Source organism: Ranitomeya variabilis, chromosome 1, assembly GCF_051348905.1.
Source record: "Ranitomeya variabilis isolate aRanVar5 chromosome 1, aRanVar5.hap1, whole genome shotgun sequence".
Taxonomy (NCBI): domain Eukaryota; kingdom Metazoa; phylum Chordata; class Amphibia; order Anura; family Dendrobatidae; genus Ranitomeya; species Ranitomeya variabilis.
Genome location: NC_135232.1, coordinates 45,977,489 through 46,002,106, shown reverse-complemented (window position 1 = coordinate 46,002,106; position 24,618 = coordinate 45,977,489). Strand labels below are relative to the sequence as shown.

General features: G+C 45.1%; 1 protein-coding gene across 2 annotated transcripts in view; it reads left to right on the top strand.

Annotated features, from left to right (window-relative positions):
• SKA1 (spindle and kinetochore associated complex subunit 1) overlaps positions 1-24,618 on the top strand; it is an 86,580-nt gene that overhangs the window by 40,579 nt on the left and 21,383 nt on the right. For both annotated transcript variants that reach the window (XM_077283009.1, XM_077283018.1), the window contains exons 2-4: positions 8,842-9,322; positions 17,869-18,071; positions 19,058-19,360. In XM_077283009.1, the coding sequence (XP_077139124.1) occupies positions 8,860-9,322; positions 17,869-18,071; positions 19,058-19,360 (969 nt within the window). In that variant the 5' untranslated portion in view covers positions 8,842-8,859. The remainder of the gene's footprint in view (positions 1-8,841; positions 9,323-17,868; positions 18,072-19,057; positions 19,361-24,618) is intronic.

Sequence of the window (24,618 nt, the reverse complement as noted above, 5' to 3'; positions counted from 1 at the left end):
TTTTCTATTTTCTAGAGCAGTAATGTAATTAAAAATACAATATTACAGGCTACAGGCACTAGATTGTATAATGGAACGTTGATCCAGGGAACTAGTCGGATTGCCGTTTGTGTAGTCGGGAAGGAATTTTTCTCTTAATATGAGGCACGTAGCATCTGCCTCATAAAGAATTTGCCTTCTTCTGCATAAACATGTTAGGCTATAGTTCCAACTTGATGGCCTTAAGTCTACCTTCATCGTTAAAAATTATGAATCAGGCAATCATAGTGTTGTGGGTTCTTTGATGAATGGAAACCAGCTCTATTTGCAATAGCGTTGTGAAGTCACTAAAAAATGTAAATTATTTGAACAGTAAATATTGATGTCCATTATCTTTATTATACTACATTATATAGTTTATGATGTAGCTGTCGATGGTGAAGGATTAAGTAAGGGTGAGTTCCTTCCTTTAAAATGGACTGCCTGTATCGAGGGCAAGGTGGAGGTTTCATGGCTGATGCATAGATAGAGAATAGGGATGGCTTAGCTGTTGAAATAAGCAGCCAGCCCCCTCCATATGAGACTGGTGAGGTGACGGCCTCTCTATGAAGCTCTCTCTTGTTCACAACACATGCCGGTAGTGGAGCTTCCGGGATCCAGGACAGACGCTGATATCTGTAGATCAGACACCAACATTAGAGACCTATTCCAATCTAACTTTGCATCTTCTGTCTTTGCTGCAACCATGCTGCCCCATGCAAATATGCTTTTTCTGCCTGTTGCTGGAGCTCATGGTATCATTTCATGTCATGTGTTGTTGGTGCTAACTTTGCCATGTCTGCAAAGTACCAGTTATGAAGGATAAATTGAAACATGGGGCAGATTTCCCATGACAGTGTAGGAGGCTGGACCAGTTAAGTAGTCATGGCCGAACTCTCCAGTGTATCTGTGCCCTAGCCCCCCCACCACATAAAAATAATGTCCATTACTTTGTGTACCTGTGGCTCCTTTCTCTGCACTGTCAGGGTCGCCTCTGTTTCGCTGTTGGTCCCCATCAGTCGGTGTAATAAAGACTGAGACACAGTCCTTTTCAACTTTCAAATCAACAACTTTACTGTAAGCTTTACTTAGCACATCGAGACTCTTCACAGCAATTACAACAGGATCAGTGTTACAGATTTCCTCTTCTCTCCCTGCACCTTCCTTCCTTTCATATAATGTATACCAGGGTCGGACTGTGTCGCACGGGTCCTCAGTGTTCTCCCAATCCAGCACTGCCACAGTTAGGCCTTCCCTAGTCTGCTTCGTGGAGCGCCCCCACACCACCGCGGGGCCGAGGGGTACCCGGAGCCGGGCCTCTAGTTCTCAGTCTCGGGGTTGTCACGGTGGCTAGACCCGGTCCGTGGCCCTGTCCGTCAGTGGGGGACGTCCGTTGTAATAGGTGGTAGTAATGGTAGCGATGGAGCAGTGCGGTTGTGGGGTGTAAGTCGCGGTAAATAACGAGGACACCAGGTTGCAGTCTCTTTACCTCTTTACTGGAGATCTCTGAGTCCTCAGTCCGGAACACGGTTCACCAGGCTACGCAAGTCCGGCCGGTCCAATGGCACCTCCAGAGTTCTCCTCTCAGGTGGAAATCTGTGCCTTCCTTCTAGCGCTATGTGTTGTAGTCCTTCCCTGCTGTGCTCACGGAAAGTAACCCCACAACGGTTGTGTCTGTTTCTTAAGTTCCCTCACAACTCGATTTGATGTTCCTCTGTAATCCACCCCTTCCCTGTATTCAGGTTGGAATGGCACCCGTTTGTCAGGTAGGCCTGGAGTTCTTCCGGGACCCTAGAGTCGCCCCTCTCCCGCAATTGCCCCCCAAGACTTCATAGGTGATATGTGGTAGACAGCCCGCCTGAGACCGACTGTCCTGCCGCTGTTTGGAGTATGGCTTGAAGCTGTATTCTAATCCACTCCCTCGGCGTTCCGGCCACCGGTATTGCGCCTCAGCAGGGTGCTGCCTCTTTCAACAAAACCCCTGCTGGTATTCTCCTTCTGCTTGATCTCGTTTCTCACTCAGCACAATCTATCTCGCTTCTAGTCCTTTCTTGAGTCCCGCCGCTTCCAGGAGCCTGCGCGGACCCGTTACGTTCTTTCAATGCCAAGCCTCTGCCAGGATCCCACCCCTGGCAGAGACCCTACAGTCTCTCCCTTCACAACACCCCCTGCCACAGGGTGTTGCTCCGTTCAATCCCGTCAGCGTTCTCCACTAACTTCCTGCCTGACCCCCAGTTTACCCACTATGGTGGGGAGTGGCCTAATGAATAGCACCCTTAGCTCCCCCCGGAGGCCCAGCTGTGAAACATATTGGTGTCTGTGATACCTGATTGGAGGAACTCCTTCGGTGCCATCGAACGTACCATGGCTCCCCTTAGCGGCGAAGCCACAGCACTGCAACGACCAGGACTCTGGGGCGCTGCACTCCCCCCTGGTTAAACACAGTACTCCGGGACTGGGAAGAAAAACAACAATACAGATTAGCAAAAAGACATACAATTTTGTTGAGTGCAAAACGATAAGTATACTTGAACAGGCTTCCCTTTATGGGAGGTGAGGACACTTTTAACGTTACAAACATGGTCAACATTATAAATTACAGGCTATGCATAACTCCTGTTACCCAACCGGGTATTCTACTTAGTGCAAATTCTGGAACAATAAATTAACATTGCCTTTAAGAAACATACACTCTTAGTTTACCAAAGGCCTTCCTATAATCACATTACAGGGTAAGGTAACTTCACATTCTCCTACTTTGAACCTGCAGGACCGCCTGTCCCTATGGCACCAGACCTACTGCCTCTCCTTTCTTTTACAGGACCGCCCCATTCAGCCAGGGCCTACTGCCTTTCGCTACTATACATAGTATAGACATAACATTCCTTTCGTTTAAAGAACTCTGAGCCCGCTCTACTCGGCTCCTTTAAGGACTCACTCTCTAACCCCTACGGGTTCACTCTCTGTCCTTAGTAACAAAGTAACTTTCAATGGGGACGCGGGGTTTACCTTCTATCCTCACCTTCATTATTACTTCGCTTACTTTCAACTATGCAGACCTCTATCTCTACCCCTACGGGCTCTCTGCATCTTTTCTTTCTGCAAAACATTATTTAGATTTCACATTTCAACAAATTCAACACATATAACTTAGCATGTAAAACAGTTACATTTCTTTTCAAAGCATCATTATGGCATTACTGTTCTGCAACAGTATCTCTTCTCAAGTTCAGTTTCTCACATCCCCTTTAAGAGGGGACCAAGTCTTTCCGAGGTAGCTCGTCTTCTCAGCCTACCAGTCCATGCAAAGGTTCCGGTATGGTATCTTCGCAAAGTGTCTTTAACTAGAACCGGTAGGAAAGGTATCTTCACAAAGTGTCTTTGGCTCAAACCAATAGGGCAAATATCTTCGCAAAGTGTCTTTGGCTAAAACCAGTAGGGAGCACCTTTAAGAAGGTGCAAACTATTTACAAAAGAAGTTTGAATCATGCACAGTCCATGATTTCTGCAGTTCTTTAAACTTGTGCAAAATTTTAGGAAAACTCGGAACAAACACAGGGATCCCGGGTTAACAGAGGGATCCATTAACCCTGGGCGGGTTTAGCAGCAACAGGAACAGTTAAAACAATAAAGTAGCAACTATGTACATTTTCATAAACATTGAAAGCTATATCTTACTGAGGTTCTACGGGAGGTGACCTTCTTCCTGGCTTCACCAGACTCACAGATCGGTCCGGTGAGCCAGGACGCCGTCCTGGCTCCAGTAAGGATAGAATCCCTCTCCGGGAGGTCCTTCTCGTCGGTAGGCGTACCCGCCTCTCCGGGGCGCGGTGAGGTCGAACTTCCCCTGGTTCCAGGTTACAATCAAACCGCCTGCCAGAAGGTTCCACCTCTTCTCGGTCCACCCGGACCTGGATCGGCTCCCCGATCTCCTGTATGACCCCTCTCCCTTGCTGGGGATGGAAGGCCACCACAACACCCCAGTGTGAGGGCGGAATCTCGGGGACACTAACCAAGTCCACTTGTTCTGCAGGCTGGGGCCGGCTCCGCCACTCTGCCATAAGGCGCCGTAAGTGCTCCGCATCCGGCATGATCTTCAGACCCGGTGCAGGTAGGGTGCTTTCAGCCGGGCCCGGGTAAGGAGCAATGGGAGACAGCTTAATCTCGGTGGGTTGGCCCACCCGGGTGAGCACGCGGGCATCGGCCCTCAGTCGGCGGGTCAGCTGGCGGGCCTCGGCCGCAGCCACATGTTCCTCCGATAACGGCGTCGGGGGTCGGCCCATCGGGGACTCGGTAAGGGTCAGACCTCCCAGCAGCGGTGCCTCGGAGCCTTTCTCGGACGCCGCGGCCTCAGACTGAGCCGACTCAGCTCCGCGTGGTGCTTCTGGTGCCGCCATTTCTTGCTCTTTTCCCGCGTCTCCTTCCCGCGGTCTCTTCCGTGGGCGGCCCCGTCCCCATGGTCTCCACCCTCCGACCAAGATCAGGAGGCGTACCTCAGCTGTTGACGGGCACGTCCTCAGGACACAGAAATACTTAGACTGGGCGGCCATTATCCTTCGCGCTCTCCAGCTCGTCTACGCCCACTCCACGCCCCTCTTCTCTTCCTGCGCTCTCCTCAGCGCTGCAATGGCGGCGGATTTTGGCGGCAATTGACACAGCACACAGTCTTGCAATAAAGTACAGTCCAATCACAGTAAATCACAGTCTCTAGGCACACATGACCTGATTCTTCAGGCTTAAGTAGATCCTGTTCGTGACGCCAAGTTGGAGCGCCCCCACACCACCGCGGGGCCGAGGGGTACCCGGAGCCGGGCCTCTAGTTCTCAGTCTCGGGGTTGTCACGGTGGCTAGACCCGGTCCGTGGCCCTGTCCGTCAGTGGGGGACGTCCGTTGTAATAGGTGGTAGTAATGGTAGCGATGGAGCAGTGCGGTTGTGGGGTGTAAGTCGCGGTAAATAACGAGGACACCAGGTTGCAGTCTCTTTACCTCTTTACTGGAGATCTCTGAGTCCTCAGTCCGGAACACGGTTCACCAGGCTACGCAAGTCCGGCCGGTCCAATGGCACCTCCAGAGTTCTCCTCTCAGGTGGAAATCTGTGCCTTCCTTCTAGCGCTATGTGTTGTAGTCCTTCCCTGCTGTGCTCACGGAAAGTAACCCCACAACGGTTGTGTCTGTTTCTTAAGTTCCCTCACAACTCGATTTGATGTTCCTCTGTAATCCACCCCTTCCCTGTATTCAGGTTGGAATGGCACCCGTTTGTCAGGTAGGCCTGGAGTTCTTCCGGGACCCTAGAGTCGCCCCTCTCCCGCAATTGCCCCCCAAGACTTCATAGGTGATATGTGGTAGACAGCCCGCCTGAGACCGACTGTCCTGCCGCTGTTTGGAGTATGGCTTGAAGCTGTATTCTAATCCACTCCCTCGGCGTTCCGGCCACCGGTATTGCGCCTCAGCAGGGTGCTGCCTCTTTCAACAAAACCCCTGCTGGTATTCTCCTTCTGCTTGATCTCGTTTCTCACTCAGCACAATCTATCTCGCTTCTAGTCCTTTCTTGAGTCCCGCCGCTTCCAGGAGCCTGCGCGGACCCGTTACGTTCTTTCAATGCCAAGCCTCTGCCAGGATCCCACCCCTGGCAGAGACCCTACAGTCTCTCCCTTCACAACACCCCCTGCCACAGGGTGTTGCTCCGTTCAATCCCGTCAGCGTTCTCCACTAACTTCCTACCTGACCCCCAGTTTACCCACTATGGTGGGGAGTGGCCTAATGAATAGCACCCTTAGCTCCCCCCGGAGGCCCAACTGTGAAACATATTGGTGTCTGTGATACCTGATTGGAGGAACTCCTTCGGTGCCATCGAACGTACCATGGCTCCCCTTAGCGGCGAAGCCACAGCACTGCAACGACCAGGACTCTGGGGCGCTGCACTTCGCATCAGACAAGAGTTTCCACCTCCGAAGCTAGTTGCCACCTGGCGAGTGACCTGCCATTCAGTATTGTGCTCTGTGATGTCCCAGCGCTGTCCTGCTCACTGTTTCTGTGTTCTGCCTCAGCCAACGTTTCGCCCCGGTACTGGGGACATCTGTCCAAGCTATTAGCTGCTGCATTCTAGGGCTACCTGTGCCCATATACTGTCTTCTTTCCTTCTTTCCTACTGCTGTGCTGGCCTCTGCTTTTCTGGCCTGATGCTGTGGATGGCTGGGCTCTCTCCTTAGTCAAACAATGTTGCGTGGTAGCTGCTAATGTCCTGGGCACTTAAGCCCATGTGGACTGTCTGGGCGTCCAGGCCTTCTCCTCTGAATCAGGAAATATTCCCTCTCTAACTGCAGCTGACCCCCTCCTACATTAACTAGTAATATGTACACTGATCCACAACCATGCTAACCTATGTGTACCAAAATGCCCCCATCTAGTGGCCAAACTTTAGTACTACATTGTCCCTATATAACAGGTAATACACCTGTTCCTGTAGCAGTACCATTACATAAGAGGTTGTAATATACTAAACCGTGTAACAATACCATCATGTGTTAACACATGCACTGAAAACATACAGCAACGGGACGTGAGGGAAAGGCAAAGGCAATAACATATTTTACCATACCCCCTACAACAGCACCCAAAATTTGGGATTATCCCTCAGGGTCTGGGATAGTTAGGAGGTATTCCAAAAACATGTAAACCTTTTTTTTCACATGGTGATCCCCTTTTAATCCTTTCTTTTAAATTGCAAAGCGAGTCTCCTGGGATTGCCAATGCTTTGAGACAACATATTACATTAGGCGCCATTGAAACAAATCCACAATTTTTTTTGGTTCCTCATCAGTATAGTAACATAGTTAGTAAGTAAGGCCGAAAAAAGACATTTGTCCATCCAGTTCAGCCTATATTCCATCATAATTAATCCCCAGTATAAAGTAGGATTTTGGTTGACGCTATGAAATATTATACAGGTGCTTCTCACAAAATTAAAAATATCTTCAAAAAGTTAATTTATTTCACTTCTTCAATACAAAACGTGAAAGTCATGTTATATAAAGTCATTACAAACAGAGTGATCTATTTCAAGTGTTTATTTCTGTTAATGCTGGTGATTATGGCTTACAGCTAATGAAAACCCAAAAGTCATTATCTCAGTAAATTAGAATACTTGAAAAATGATTTTAAAATCTAAAATGTTGGCCTACTGAAATGTATGTTCAGTAAATGCACTCAATACTTGGTCAGGGCTCCTTTTGTATCAATTACTGCATCAATGCGGTGTGGCATGGAGGCGATCAGCCTGTGGCACTGCTGAGGGGTTATGGAATCCCAGGTTGCTTTGATAGCAGCCTTCAGCTTGTCTGCATTGTTGGGTCTGGTGTCTCTCATCTTCCTCTTGACAATACCCCATAGATTATCTATGGGGTTAAGGTCAGGCAAGTTTGCTGCCAAACAAGCACAGTGATACTGTTGTTTTTACACCAGGTATTGGTACTTTGGGCAGTGTGGACAGGGGCCAAGTCCTGCTGGAGAATGACATTTCCATCTCCAAAAAGCTTGTTGGCAGAGGGAAGCATGAAGTGCTCTGATTTTCTGGTAGACTGCTGCGCTGACTTTGGTCTTGATAAAACACAGTGGACCTACACCAGCAGATGACATGGCTCCCCAAACCATCACTGATTATGGAAACTTCACACTAGACCTCCAGCAGCTTGGATTGTGGCCTCTCCACTCCTCCTCCAGACTCTGGGACCTTGATTTCTAAATGAAATGCAAAATGTAATTTAATCTCAAAGCACCGTGGACCACTGAGCAACAGTCCAGCTCTTTTAGTCCTTGGCCCAGGTAAGACGCTTCTGGTGTTGTCTATTGGTCATTAGTGGCTGACACAAGGAATGCGACACTTGTAGCCCATGTCCTGGATATGTCTGTGTGTGGTGGCTGTTGAATCAAACACTCCAGCAGCAGTCCACTCCTTGTGAATCTATCTCCCACATTTTTGAATGGTCTTTTCTTAACAATCCTTTCGATGCTATGGTTCTCCCGGTTGCTTGTGCACCTTTTTCTACCACTTTTTCCGTCCACTCAACTTTCCATTAATATGCTTGGATAGATACAGCACTCTGTGAACAGCCAGCTTCTTTAGCAATGACTAGTGATGAGTGAATATACTCGTTACTTGAGATTTCCCGAGCACGCTCGGGTGTCCTCTGAGTATTTTTTTAGTGCTCGGAGATTTAGTTTTCATCGCAGAAGCTGAATGATTTACATCTGTTAGCCAGCATAATACACGTGGGGGTTGCCTAGTTGCTAGGGAATCCCCACATGTAATCAAGCTGGCTAACAGATGTAAATCATTCAGCTGAGGTGAGGAAAACTAAATCTCCGAGCACTAAAAAATACTCGTCGGTCACCCAAGCATGCTTGGGAAATCTAAAGTAACGAGTATATTCACTCATCACTAGCAATGACCTTTTGTGGCTAACCCTCCTTGTCTGCTGAAACAGACTAAGGGACCTTTTTAAACACTTAGGAAGCCTTTGCAGGTGCCTTTTGTTAATTATTCTAATTTACTGACATAATGATTTCGGTTTTCATTGGCTGTAAGCCATAATCATCAACATTAACAGAAATAAACACTTGAAATAGATCGCTCTGTTTGTAATGACTCTATATAATATGAGTTTCACTTTTTGTATTGAAGAACTGAAATAAATTAACTTTTTGATATTCTAATTTTGTGAGAAGCCCCTGTATGTGGAGAGCCTATAGCAATACATTTCTGTCTTGATGCCTTTATTTACTTAATATTAATTCTGTCTTTTTGGCCCTTGTTTCCCATTTAAGACTCCTTGATCTTCAGATATGGTTGGTCTCGCAGTATCTCCTGAGATCTCCTTGGTGGATGAACCAGTGAAGATTCAAGCTTGGGGCCTTCCCCCCGACCAGGTGATCACTCTAAAAGCATGGCTGAAGAATGAGAAAGGGCAAATATTTCACTCCAGAGCTTTCTATAGGACAAATTTGGAAGGGAAGGTGGACCTGGAGAAAACTCCGGCCACTGGTGGAGACTTCAATGGAGTGTGTCCTATGGGCCTATTTTGGTCCTTGAAACCAACAATCCCATTTCTAAGGCTGATGAAACGTGATGTAGTGGGAAGTCCTTTATTGGTTCATCTGGAGTTATATCCCTCAGTGATACTCAATCCGCTTCCTGAAGATGTACCTGCTGCCACTAAGGTCATTGAAAGATGGTACGCTGCTCCCGGAGTGCAGAGAATATCAATAAGAGAAGGACGGATACGAGGAACACTTTTTCTTCCACCTGGTAGGTAACAGTGCGCAAATACCCATACCAGTCAGTGCCTAATTATAAGTGCCATACAGTTGTAATAATAACCATGTACTGATATACAGTAATTTGGCTTAGTGGTGGTTGTAAGCCATGGGTGATAGATAATATGTGGTGTCTATATTAGCAAGGGCACTTAATATGCCGAGTATAATGGCACAGGTCGCATACCAATGTTTAATTTTCCATGTTCTAAAGTGATGACATCACTAGGACCTCTGGGACCACCATGCGAGCAGTGGTAATATCGTGCTCTATCTCTTTTACTGTTTTTTTTTTTTTTCACACTGCTTTTAAATGTATGGAGGACTTGCGTGCCTTGCCAGTCAGCTGGATGTTCTGTTGTTCATAAAACATATATAAGGAAGGCATTGCTACACCAATTCTCAGCATTGCTGGAGTTCACAAAGGCTGGACCTCAGCGGTCAGAAAGTGCTGGCAGTATGCAATCACTTTATAATATGTTAAAACTCATTTAGATCAGTGCTGTGATGACAGGACTTTATAAGCTCGAAATTTCCAGACACTTTAAATACCCTTCTCCAACTTATTCTCCCTTCTGGCTAAACTTCCACAGGTCTCTCACTTGTCTTAGCACTCTCACTCTTATAAGCTAACTCTTTGATGGCTTAATCTTCATGAGCCTCTTCCTTGTAAAAGCGCTCTTATCTCCCTACAAACCTACAAGTCTACAGCTGTGCTTATAAGTTAAGTGCTTGTCTGCCCAATCTCCTCATACCCTTTACCCTATTGCCCGACTCTTCTATGTCAGATAGCATGGTGTCCATACTGGTTACTGAATAATCTCAGCAGTTGGTGTCTCTAGAAAGCAGGGGAGTGGCAGCATGTGCTTCGCTTCTCCATCAAGGGAGGAAAAGGTAGCGATCACCAGCAGCTCCTGCTGATTTATTGGGCACAACAATGCCCCTTTACTCTGAGGACTGCAATCAAAATTACTCTCAAAGTATGAAGCCAACCTTTCATTGGTATGGTACTAGTCCGCCATGTAAGAACCCAACATCTGGTCAGTAGGAGTCCCCTAAACCTTCACAGTACAGACAAAACTGCCACTCCTCAGATAAAATTTGAAGGCGACCAATTCCAAAATTGTCCTCTAAATGGAGAGTCCACTACGGAAGTTACGAAAACTGCTGCTTCTTAACCTCCTGCTCTCCTACAGGCTCACAAAAAAGCGATCCTTGTGTTGAATTGGAATTTGAAGCTTTAGGATCTACATTGTTCCATGTCCTCCCTAGAAAAAGATGTAAAACGTGCATGGTGGCGCGACTATTTTTCAATGTGAATGTGTTGGTAAAAAAAAAAAGCTGAACCCTATCTAAAGGGAACCTGTCATGTTAAATCTAATGCCATCTAAAAAAAAAAAAATCTTGGTTTGTTTTTTAGAGAAATTTATTGTTGAATTTTTATGCATATGACTTGCAAACACAGTAGGGGCAGACACTGCAATTACAGGTCTGCTGCCTCTTCCCTATTCCTGCCTTAATAGTGATTTACTAGTCACCCTTCTTTCAGTAAGCATCCTCAAACGCTCGAGATCTAGTGCAACTGCGTCATTCCTCAGGGTGGTGCATGCACAGTGAGGTCCTGATGAAGAAGACTGTTGGTTGTGAGGCAGATTTAGGGAAAACCTGCTCTGGGCTTCTGTGGTTTGAAATGGACTACAGGACAGTAGTGATGCAGTCCGTTTCATGCCTGGACAGATTTTCTATGTGGCTGAAGGCCACTGGTTGCTAGTTAAAAACCCTGTAGTATAAGGTTTGGGTGTGTCAGGGTTAGAGTTGATGTCAGTCTGGTGTTTGGAGTACAGAGCAGGAGGCTCTGCAGAGCTCTACCTGTGTGAGGCAACACAGGCCAGTGGAGCCAAACAGCCAGGGAAGCGGAGACACTAGGCACCCTGTTGTGAATTCCGTTCTCGGGCTCCCTCCTGTGGTCATGAATGGTACTTTGGTGAATTCTGTCCGTGGACTCCCTCTGGTGGCTTTGAGTGGAACTGCTGGTCTTTGAGCTGGGCTCCTCAGCTGTTCTCGCTTGCTGCTATGCTGGCTTCCCTATTTAACTCCACTCAGATCGTTACTTGTTGCCAGCTGTCAATGTATTCAGTATTGGTTCAGATCTCTCTGGGACTTCTCTTGTGACCTGTCTCCTTCAGCAGAAGCTAAGTCCATGCTAGTTCATTTTTGCTCATTGCTTTTTGGAAAATGTTTCTCAGTATATGATGAGTTCAGTCCAGCTTAGTTATATACGATTTTCTTGCTAGCTGGAAGCTCTGGGGTGCAGAGTTGCACCCTCACACCGTGAGTCGGTGTGAGGGTCTTTTTGCATACTCTGCGTGGATTGTATGTAGTATTTTTATACTGACCGCACAGTTCCCTTGCTATCTTCTTACTATTTAGTATTAGTGGGCCTCCTTTGCTAAAACCTGTTTCATTCCTATGTTTGTATTTTCCTCTTAACTCACCGTCATTATTTGTGGGGGGCTGCCTTTTACTTTGGGGAAATTTCTCTGAGGCAAGGTGAGGCTTTGTTTCTCTTTAGGGGTAGCTAGCTCTTAGGCTGTGAAGAGGCGTCTAGGGAGAGTTAGGTACGCTCCACGGCTGCCTATAGTGTGTGTGATAGGATCAGGGTTGCGGTCAGTAAAGTTCCCACATCCCCAGAGCTTGTCCTATATTTCAGGTTTACCTATCAGGTCATTCCGAGTGCTCCTAACCACCAGGTCCATAACAGTACAGCTGGCCATAAAGTGTTAATGCATCTCAAAAGAGGGATAAGAGAAGTTCTGAGCTCATTTTTTTTTCTCGGCAGTGTGTTTTGTTTTTCTCCTCCCCTTAATCTCTGGGTGGTTCAGGACTCAGCTGCAGATATGGATATTCAAGGTCTGTCCTCTTGTCTGGAACAGCTCACTGCAAGGGTACAGGGCATTCAAGATTATGTAGTTCAGAATCCTATGTTAGAGCCTAGAATTCCAGTTCCTGATTTGTTTTCTGGAGCTAGATCTAAGTTTCTGAATTTCAAAAATAATTGCAAATTGTTTCTTGCTTTGAAACCCCACTCCTCTGGTGACCCAATTCAGCAAGTTAAAATTATTATCTCTTTGTTACGTGGCGACCCTCAAGATTGGGCATTCTCCCTGGCGCCAGGAGATCCTGCATTGCTAAATGTAGATGCGTTTTTTCTGGCGCTGGGGTTGCTTTATGAGGAACCTAATTCAGTGGACCAGGCAGAAAAAATCTTGCTGGCTCTGTCTCAGGGTCAGGATGAAGCTGAGGTTTACTGCCAGAAGTTTAGAAAGTGGTCTGTGCTCACTCAGTGGAATGAGTGTGCCCTGGCAGCGATTTTCAGAAAGGGTCTTTCTGAAGCCCTTAAAGATGTTATGGTGGGGTTCCCCACGACTGCTGGTCTGAATGAATCAATGTCCTTGGCCATTCAGATTGATCGGCGGTTGCGGGAGCGCAAACTTGTGCACCATCTGGCGGTGTCCTCTGAGCAGAAGCCTGAGTCTATGCAATGTGATAGGATTCTGACCAGAACTGAACGGCAAAATCACAGACGTCAGAATGGGTTGTGTTTTTACTGTGGTGACTCCACTCATGCTATCTCTGATTGTCCTAAGCGCACTAAGAGGTTTGCTAAGTCTGTCACCATTGGTACTGTACAGCCTAAATTTATCTTGTCTGTTACTTTGATTTGCTCTCTGTCATCCTACTCTGTTATGGCTTTTGTGGATTCAGGCGCTGCCCTGAATTTGATGGATTTGGAATTTGCCAGGCGCTGTGGTTTTTTCTTGGAGCCTTTGCAGTTCCCTATTCCTCTGAGGGGAATTGATGCTACGCCATTGGCCAAGAATAAGCCTCAGTACTGGACTCAATTGACCATGTGCATGACTCCTGCACATCGGGAACATATTCGCTTTCTGGTGTTACATAATTTGCATGATGTTGTCGTGTTGGGTTTGCCATGGCTGCAAGTTCATAATCCAGTATTGGATTGGAAATCAATGTCTGTGTCTAGTTGGGGTTGTCAAGGGGTACATGGCGATGTTCCCTCGCTGTCAATTGCTTCTTCTACTCCTTCTGAAGTCCATAAATTTTTGTCGGATTACCAGGATGTATTTGATAAGCCCAAATCCAGTGCCCTACCTCCTCATAGGGATTGTGATTGTGCTATAAATTTGATTCCTGGTAGTAAGTTCCATAAGGGTCGACTTTTCAATTTATCAGTGCCAGAACATGACTCTATGCGGAGTTATATAAAGGAGTCCTTGGAGAAAGGGCATATTCGCCCGTCTTCGTCACCGTTGGGAGCAGGGTTCTTTTTTGTGGCCAAGAAGGATGGTTCTCTGAGACCCTGTATAGATTACCGCCTTCTTAATAAAATCACGGTCAAATTTCAGTACCCTTTGCCTCTGCTGTCTGATCTGTTTGCTCGAATTAAGGGGGCTAGTTGGTTCACCAAGATAGATCTTCGAGGAGCGTATAATCTTGTGCGTATAAAACAGGGCGATGAATGGAAAACAGCATTTAATACGCCCGAAGGCCATTTTGAGTACCTGGTGATGCCATTTGGGCTTTCTAATGCCCCTTCTGTGTTTCAGTCCTTTATGCATGACATCTTCCGAGAGTATCTAGATAGATTCATGATTGTATACCTGGATGATATTTTGGTCTTTTCTGATGATTGGGAATCTCATGTGAAGCAGGTCAGGATGGTATTCCAGGACCTGCGTGCTAATGCCTTGTTTGTGAAGGGCTCTAAATGTCTCTTCGGAGTTCAGAAGGTTTCCTTTTTGGGCTTCATTTTTTCCCCTTCTACTATCGACCCTGTTAAAGTTCAGGCCATTTATGATTGGACTCAACCTACATCTGTGAAGAGTCTTCAGAAATTCCTGGACTTTGCTAATTTTTACCGTCGCTTCATCGCTAATTTTTCTAGTGTGGTTAAGCCTTTGACTGATCTGACCAAAAAAGGTGCTGATGTGACAAATTGGTCTTCTGCGGCCGTTGAGGCCTTTCACGAGCTGAAATGTCGGTTTTCTTCGGCTCCTGTCTTGCGTCAGCCGGATGTTTTGCTCCCTTTTCAGGTCGAGGTTGATGCTTCTGAGATTGGAGCGGGGGCTGTTTTGTCTCAGAGAAGCTCTGATGGCTCTGTGATTAAGCCATGTGCCTTCTTTTCTAGAAAGTTTTCGCCTGCCGAGCGTAATTATGATGTTGGCAATCGGGAGTTGTTGGCAATGAAATGGGCATTTGAGGAGTGGCGACATTGGCTTGAGGGAGCCAAACATCGCGTGGTGGTCTTGACGGATCACAAGAATTTGATTTATCTCGAGTCTGCCAAGCGGTTGAATCCTAGACAGGCTCGATGGTCGCTGTTTTTCTCCCGTTTCGATTTTGTGGTTTCTTACCTTCCAGGCTCTAAGAATGTGAAGGCTGATGCCCTTTCTAGGAGTTTTGTGCCTGACTCTCCGGGAGTCCCTGAACCTGCTGGTATCCTCAGAGAGGGGGTAATTCTGTCTGCCATCTCCCCTGATTTGCGGCGGGTGCTGCAGGAGTTTCAGGCCGATAGACCTGACCGTTGTCCACCGGAGAGACTGTTTGTCCCTGATAGATGGACCAGTAGAGTTATTTCCGAGGTTCATTGTTCGGTGTTGGCTGGTCATCCTGGGATTTTTGGTACCAGAGATTTGGTGGCTAGGTCCTTTTGGTGGCCTTCCTTGTCACGGGATGTGCGTTCTTTTGCGCAGTCCTGTGGGATTTGTGCTCGGGCCAAGCCTTGCTGTTCTCGTGCCAGTGGGTTACTTTTGCCTTTGTCTGTCCCAAAGAGGCCCTGGACGCATATTTCCATGGATTTTATTTCGGATCTTCCGGTCTCTCAGAGGATGTCTGTCATCTGGGTGGTTTGTGATCGCTTTTCTAAGATGGTCCATTTGGTACCCTTGCCTAAATTGCCTTCCTCCTCTGATTTGGTTCCACTATTTTTTCAGAATGTGGTTCGTTTGCATGGTATTCCGGAGAACATTGTGTCAGACAGAGGGTCCCAGTTTGTTTCCAGGTTTTGGCGGTCCTTTTGTGCTAAGATGGGCATTGATTTGTCTTTTTCTTCGGCTTTCCATCCTCAGACAAATGGCCAAACCGAACGAACTAATCAGACCTTAGAAACCTGAGATGTTTTGTTTCTGCTGATCAGGATGATTGGGTGACCTTCTTGCCATTGGCTGAGTTCGCCCTCAATAATCGGGCTAGTTCGACTACTTTGGTTTCGCCTTTTTTTTGTAATTCTGGTTTTCATCCTCGTTTTTCTTCAGGGCAGGTTGAGCCTTCTGACTGTCCTGGTGTGGATTCTGTTGTGGACAGGTTGCAGCAGATTTGGAACCACGTAGTGGACAATTTGACGTTGTCCCAGGAGAGGGCTCAGCGCTTCGCTAACCGCCGTCGCTGTGTTGGTCCCCGACTTCGTGTGGGAGATTTGGTTTGGTTGTCTTCTCGTTATGTTCCTATGAAGGTTTCTTCTCCTAAGTTTAAGCCTCGTTTCATTGGTCCTTATAAGATTTCGGAAATCCTCAATCCTGTGTCATTTCGTTTGGACCTTCCAGCTTCTTTTACCATCCATAATGAGTTCCATAGGTCATTGTTGCGGAGGTATGTGGTGCCTATGGTTCCTTCCGTTGATCCTCCAGCTCCGGTGTTGGTCGAGGGAGAATTGGAGTATGTGGTAGAGAAGATCTTGGATTCTCGTATTTCGAGACGGAAGCTTCAGTACCTGGTTAAATGGAAGGGCTATGGTCAGGAGGATAATTCCTGGGTTGTTGCCTCTGATGTCCATGCTGACGATTTGGTTTGTGCCTTTCATTTGGCTCGTCCTGATCGGCCTGGGGGCTCTGGTGAGGGTTCGGTGACCCCTCCTCAAGGGGGGGTACTGTTGTGAATTCCATTCTCGGGCTCCCTCCTGTGGTCATGAATGGTACTTTGGTGAATTCTGTCCGTGGACTCCCTCTGGTGGCTTTGAGTGGAACTGCTGGTCTTTGAGCTGGGCTCCTCAGCTGTTCTCGCTTGCTGCTATGCTGGCTTCCCTATTTAACTCCACTCAGATCGTTACTTGTTGCCAGCTGTCAATGTATTCAGTATTGGTTCAGATCTCTCTGGGACTTCTCTTGTGACCTGTCTCCTCCAGCAGAAGCTAAGTCCATGCTAGTTCATTTTTGCTCATTGCTTTTTGGAAAATGTTTCTCAGTATATGATGAGTTCAGTCCAGCTTGCTTATATGCTATTTTCTTGCTAGCTGGAAGCTCTGGGGTGCAGAGTTGCACCCTCACACCGTGAGTCGGTGTGAGGGTCTTTTTGCATACTCTGCGTGGATTGTTTGTAGTATTTTTATACTGACCGCACAGTTCCCTTGCTATCTTCTTACTATTTAGTATTAGTGGGCCTCCTTTGCTAAAACCTGTTTCATTCCTATGTTTGTATTTTCCTCTTAACTCACCGTCATTATTTGTGGGGGGCTGCCTTTTACTTTGGGGAAATTTATCTGAGGCAAGGTGAGGCTTTGTTTCTCTTTAGGGGTAGCTAGCTCTTAGGCTGTGAAGAGGCGTCTAGGGAGAGTTAGGTACGCTCCACGGCTGCCTATAGTGTGTGTGATAGGATCAGGGTTGCGGTCAGTAAAGTTCCCACTTCCCCAGAGCTTGTCCTATATTTCAGGTTTACCTATCAGGTCATTCCGAGTGCTCCTAACCACCAGGTCCATAACAGCACCCACAGCGAACACAGTGGTGCAATCACCTACAGCAACTGGTCTCAAGAGGTGGACTGGCATGTTTAGTGACAGTAAACTGGAGGATATAGTTCCTGGCTGTGAACCAGAGGATATCTGGTACTCTGTGATGCTGAGAGTAGAACATTAACATGGCTGTGCAGTCACCCATGGCAACCGGTCAGAGGAGAACTGGCGTATTTAGTGACTGTAATCCAGAGGATATGTGTCTGGCTGCGAACCGGAGGAGGACTGTCTTGTTCCCGGCTGCGATTCTGAAGATATCGTGTGCTGTGTTTTGAGCTGAACATTAAAGAGACATTTTGCTTTGAACTTCACTGGGTCACTGCCTCACTGCATAGTGTGCTGCCGATGCACTACGCAGTGTTTGATCAGTTTGCAGATAACGCCAGTGATTATCTTCTTCATTCCTGAGCTAATTGCCCGAGTGTAGATGACTGTCACTGTCTGAAGTGATCTGCAGTTTCTTCCTTCGGACCTTACTGCGCATGCACAACCCTGGGAACTTGCAGCTTATTTGCATAAAAATTCAACCCTAAATTTGTCTTTAACATAAACCCAGATTTCTAAAATGAAGGGATGTAATCTGCATTACAGTGCCTTTTCATAAATGGCATTAATTGGGGTATAAAAACTTGATGACCAGTTCCCTATAAAGCTTTTGCCAGTGCTTGCTTTTACCAGTCCTTCCATCCATAAGGTTGAAATTCATTTATTGTACCATTCCATCTTCTCTTCAGGTGAAGGACCCTTTTCAGGAGTGATTGACATGTTTGGAGGTGCTGGTGGCCTACTAGAGTTTCGCAGTAGCCTCCTGGCCAGCCGTGGTTTCGCCTCTCTTGCTCTGGCTTATTTTGCTTATGATGATTTACCTACTTACCTCGGTGATGTGGATTTAAAATATTTTGAAGAAGCCGCTCAGTTTCTATGTAATCATCCAAAAGTAAGTTTAGAATCCTCCTTATTCAGTAACATATCAACAAGTCTAAAGCGGTATATGAAGACCTGACGTGTCAATAAGTTGAAGAGTTGACATTTCAACAAGTATGATAAGTCAACATACCAAAACTTCCCAGATATAGTAGATGCGGACATGCTGCGCAGCTGGTCGGTATTAAACAAGGATATCCAGGAAGTCCAGAGTATTGTAGAATTGCGGTTTTATTTTTAACGCGTTTTAAAGTAGCTATAGATTCTTGATCAGGTCTGACTTTCTGTGGTTTCTCCTGACGACCAAGTTACAGAAACTTTGAAACACGTTAAAAATAATCCACACCCGCATCCACTATATCTGATTTCTACATTGGATTCTCCAACTTGCAGAGCAGCAGCTGGATTTATATTCTGAGACCTCTTACATGTTGTGCTTTCTCACATTACCAGGTGAGCACAGTCACACCACCTAGAACGCCGTTGTCTGGATAACTCCATTTTGCGCTTGTTTGTCCTCCTTTCTGTCAACTTTTTTACTCTTTAGCTGTATTCAAGAGCTGAGGTTCTTAAACAGAAGAACAATCCCTCACAATTTCCTAACAGGATAAATGAAAATGTGTTTTCGAAACTGGACAGTGCGTTTACAGTACATACTAGTATTAAAGGGGTTGTCCTATTGAGATTATTAAGGCACATGACATAATATAAGGGGATCACTCAAAAAGGACCTCAGTCTAGAGTTGCTTTCTCTCTAATAGCCCAGTCCATGTATTACATGGCCATACATTGATCTTACCATTCTATATTTCCAATGCAGCAGAAATTAAAGAGAAAATATGACTGGAAGATGCAACTTTTAAAGATGAGATCGTTTTGAGGGAATGATCATTTGAACCATATGGACTACCTTTAGACAATTCCACCATTAATATCCCCCACACCATACCCCTATACATAGATATATAAATTAATTTCACCATATATTCTACTTTTTAGGTGTCAGGTGATGGAGTTGGAGTGGTCGCTATATGTAAAGGAGCTGAGATAGCTTTGGCTATGGCGTCCTACCTGCCTCAGGTCGCTGCTACAGTATGCATCAATGGAACCAATGCCGTGAATGGCAACAATCTAGTTTATGGTGATCTCACTGTGAAGGGCATACCCTACAAAGTGGAAGGACTTCTCATCACAGACTTTCCATCCCTCAGTTTTGGCAACTCAATGAATGATCCAAGAAAACCAGAATACAAGGACTCTATACTTCCACTGGAGAAAGCCAGAGGCCCCATCCTCTTTATGGTAGGAGATAAAGACCAGAATTTCGACAGCTTGTTCTTTGCTAGGGAAGCAAAATCTCGGGCAGAAAAGTATGGCAAGAAGGATGTGTATGTGCAGTGTTATCCGGGAGCAGGACATCTTCTAGAGCCTCCTGGTTCCCCTTTCTGTCTAGTATCACACTCTCCGTTCTTCCCACTTCCTGTGACTTGGGGTGGAGAACTTCTGCCACATTGTAGAGCACAAGAAACTAGTTGGTCGGTGCTTCAAGAGTTTCTGCGTCAAAATATTAGGTGCTCTCGACAGAATAAATTATGATCACTTCTATTTTTTGGAGAACCTACATGCAATTCTTCATCCTATGCACAAAACTGAAAATGAGGAATATTGTATTTTCTGTTAGGTTAGTTTCACATTTGTGTTTAAAATGCAGCGTTTAAAATGCAAACGCAGGTGGTGAAAAAAACGCATGTAAACGCGTGCAAACGCTGCTTTTTTTAAACGCATGCGTTTTCTCATGCGGTAAAAAAAGCGGCGTTTTGACGCGTTTACATGCGTTTTTTTCCTGCGTTTGCGTTTTTGAAACGCATGCTGAGTAGTGTGTGACAGCTGCCAATCATCAAAATCATCTAGAAAACCCACTATAAATAGAAATAGCTAGGGTTGGGGTTAGGGATAGGGGTAGGGTTAGGGTTAGGATCCCTAGGGTTAGGGGTAGGGTTAGGATCCCTAGGGTTAGGGTTAGGGTTAGGATCCCTAGGGTTAGGGTTTAGGGGTAGGATCCCTAGGGTTAGGGTTTGGATCCCTTTATCACCTTGATGGTGGGGGGTGGCTTATCAGTGTGTATTCTTGTTTTTTTCTATTGAAACGCATGCATTTAAAACGCCACCAAACGCATGTGCTTAAAAACGCATGCGTTTACATAGACAGCAACACGTTTTTTTGCGGCAAAAAAATGCCTCTAGAAATTACTACATGTTGCATTTCTGCAACAAAACGCAAGCATAGAAAAGACGCATGCGTCGTCAAATGCGGCAAAACGTATACAAAAAAACGCATGTGTTTTTAATGTTAAATATAGGAAAAAAACGCATGCCTTTTTTGCGCTAAAACGCAGCGGCAAAAAACGCAAATGTGAAACCAGCCTTACCTGAATTTTGGTTTAGGCCCTGCACTTGAGATGGAGACTGTTGTGAATTCTGCTCTTGGGTTCCCTCCGGTGGTTGGTGGTAATGCAGTTGTCCCTGGATTGCAATCCTGGGAAGGTGTCTCTGCTGATTGCAGCTCTGACTGGACTTTTTAGATCTGCAGGATTCATTAGTCATTGCCAGTTGTCCATTGTTCTTGGAGGTTTTGCATCTCTGTCTGGTTCCCCTGCCCTGCTGCCAAAATCAGCAAAGATAAGTGTCTGGTTTTGTTTCTGCAACACACATGCAGTGTGTTTTACAATTCAGTTCTATTCACTGTTTTTCTTAGTCCAGCTTTGACTTTGTTTGGATTTATTCAGTCTAGTTGGATTCTCTGGAGATGCAGATATACATTCCATGTCTTTAGTTAGATGGTGGAATTTTTGTATTACCTGCTGTGGATATTTTTAGGATTTTAATACTGACTGCTTAGTATTCTGTCCTATCCTTTTCTATTTAGCTAGAGTGGCCTCTTTTGCTAAATCCTGTTTTTCTACCTGTGTATGTCTTTCCTCTTATACTCACAGTCAATATTTGTGGGGGGCTGCCTATCCTTTGGGGTTCTGCTCTGAGGCAAGATAGTTTTCCCATTTCCATCTATAGGGGTATTTAGTCCTCCGGCTGTGTCGAGGTGTCTAGGACGTGTTAGGTACACCCCACGGCTACTTCTAGTTGCGGTGTCAGTTTAGGGATTGCGGTCAGTATAGGTTCCACCTACTCCAGAGAAAGTCCATGCGGCCCCAAGGTCACCAGATCACAACAGGAGACGTGGTAACAACAAACATCAGCTCTGACTCTAGTGGATTCTTCTATGCAATTATTACATACAGTCATTTATCTGGTCACCATGTAAGACTGAAGTGACTGCTTGTTTGCCGGGAGTCTCGAGAGCCTAACCGATGGTGAAATTCTTGTGGAAGTTCTCATATTAAAGAGATTGTCCATAAAGAGACCTCTTTAACCTCTGGGAGTACTGGACCCTGATGTAAAATCTGTAATGAGGCCACCGTCTACTGGGGTCTTATGTGCCCCCATCAGATCTGCACGGCCCAGGTGTGACTGTTCTAAAGTTGTAGAAATTGATTAAAACTTTTTTACTTTTATCAACTCAAAGTTGTATTGTTCTGTAAAGCTGTTATTAAAGCTGCAAAGAAATCAATACCACGTGGCTTCCGCAAAGAATACATTCCAGGCTGGACTGATGAATGTGAACAACTATACAGACAATTTCTTGAGTGAAAATGGTGAAATCGGTGATGAGTTGCTGAACAAACTGAATGCAGCACGTTGTGCCAAATGGATGGAAACAGTTGAGAACTTGGACTTTAAAAGGTCCAGTAGAAAAGCGTGGTCTCTTTTAAGAAAACTAGAAGGAAACCGTAAAGCAAAACAGAAAACGAATGCTGTAACTCCAAATCAAATTGCAGCACACATTGTGAACACCTCAAGAACCCCTAAAGACCGAGCTCATACCATAGAAGTTAAAAATAAGTTTAAGCTACTAAAATCATCTGTGGCATCAACTGAAGAATATTCCCGTCCTTTTACAACTTGTGACATTGAAATTGCCCTTGTTGATACTAAAAGTAACAAAGCTCCTGGTTTTGATGGAATTCATCTCGAATTTCTCAAAAATTGTGGACCTTTTGCGAAAAAATGGTTGGCAAAGTTCTTCTCAGATATCATGGAGAATGCTCAAGTCCCCAGTAAATTAAAACACGCCAAGATCATTGCATTGTTAAAACCTGGGAAGCCTGAAGATAATCCATCAAGCTATAGACCCATTGCTTTATTGAGCTGCCTTTACAAGCTGTTAGAACGCTTAATCTATAACAAGATCAATTTAAAGATTTTTGACTCAATACCTATAGAGCAAGCCGGCTTTAGACCTGCTCGAAACTGCAGTGACCAAGTTTTAGCCTTGACAACTTTAATTGAAGCTGAATTTCAAAAGAACAAGAAGGTTTCAGTGGCGTTCATCGATCTTTCTGCCGCATATGACACTGTGTGGAGGGAAAGACTTCTATATAAGTTTCTGAAGGTGATTCCATGTAAGAAAATTATGTACCTCTTGAATAATATGATTGCAAATCGAACCTTTCAACTTATCATGGGTGATTCAACCAGTTGTAAGAAAACCTTAAACAATGGTTTGGCCCAGGGATCAGTGCTGGCAACTCTCCTGTATGCTTTGTACCTAGCTGACATTCCTGACACAATATCACGGAAATTTGGATATGACTGGGCACTTGCTACAGTGAGCAAAACAATGGAGGAAGCAGAGGAGGTCCTAACAGAAGATCTTAGTGTAATGGGAATGTATTTTCGACAATGGAGGCTAAAGCCCAATCCACCAAAAACGGAAGTATGTTGCATTCATTTACACAACGCAAGTGCTAAGACTAAACTCAAAGTACGTTTTGAAGGTCAACTTGTCAAACACAACTTCAATCCCAAGTATTTAGGCATAATCCTTGATAGAAGCCTAACCTTCAAATCTCACTTGGAAAAGACGGCACAGAAACTGAAAGCACGCAACAATATTATTCAGAAACTCTGCGGATCCTCCTGGGGTTCCTCCACACCTGTCTTGCAAACGTCTACCCTTGCCTTGGTGTACTCTACCGCAGAATATTGTGCTCCAGTATGGCTGAATAGTTGTCATGTGAATGCAATCGACAATCAGTTGAACAACTCTATGCGCATAATTTCTGGTGCTATCAGACCTACGCCCATCCACTGGTTACCTGTCTTGACCCATATCGCACCTACAAATCTGAGAAGACAAAAGCTCCTACTTAAAGAATACACCAAAGTATTGAATAATGAAAATCTCCCAATACATCAAAATATCCAAGATGTTCAAATACAGCGACTGAAATCAAGACATCCACCCATCCGAACCGCAATTACCCTGTATGATCATGATTTCAACTTAGAAGAGAAATGGCGTGAATTTTGGGTCAGTTCAGTAGACGGTGAGCCTCAAACGTTTCCTCACTTTCAAAATCCACCACCAGGCTTCAATCTGCCAAGGAAAACCTGGGTCACTTTGAATCGTATCAGAACAAACTTTGGTGTCTGTGCAGATCTTATGCATAAGTGGGGAAAATCTGACTCTCCTGCCTGTGACTGTGGAGCTGACCGTCAAACAATTCAGCACATTGTCGAGGAATGTCCCCTCAGATCTTATACTGGTGACAAGAATGATTTCTATACTGGAAATGACAATGTTATTGCATACATAGAAAATCTTGATATCCGACTCTGATTTCTGCTCCTTTGTTCTTTTCAATCACTGTTTATCATTTATGTATTCTTATATGATGTTTAAATATATGTTCATACGATTAATAATAATAATGTAATGTTTTTTTTTCCTTTTTAATTAAATTTCAATCAAAGCTTACCACCAACTTTCATTGTCCAGCTGCAATTTACTAAATTTAAAGACTTTTTATGAGAACAGAAGTGTTCAATTTTTGCTCGTTTTATTTTTATTACTCCCCCGAGTATTCCATTTTATTTATTTTTGTATTTATTTTTAAACTCCACCATACTATTCCATTCTTATTGGGTATTTTTACTTGCTGCTTTTTTATGGTTTTTACTAAGGGGGCATTGCTCTTGGGGTTCTCTGGGGGTTTGTCTTTTAGACTGCTCTGCATTTTTACCCCATGTGAAATAAAAATTACCACTAAATATAAAGGCTTTAACCCCTTCACCCCTGAGGGTGGTTTGCATGTTAATGACCAAGCCAATTTTTACAATTCTGACCACTGTCCCTTTATGAGGTAATAACGCTTCAACGGATCTTGGCGATTCTGAGACTGTTTTCTCGTGACATATTGTACTTCGTGCTAGTGGTAACAATTCTTCAATATAACTTGCATTTATTTGTGTAAAAAAACAAACAAACAGAAATGTGGTGAAAATTTCAAATTTTCAAACTTTGAATTTTTATGCCCTTAAAACAGAGAAATACAGTATGTCACACAAAATAGTTAATAAATAACATTTTTCCATCATACATGACGGCACCACGAGAGAGGGGATCCGCCCTTCAAGGACAGGAAACCTTCAAGATAAAATGGG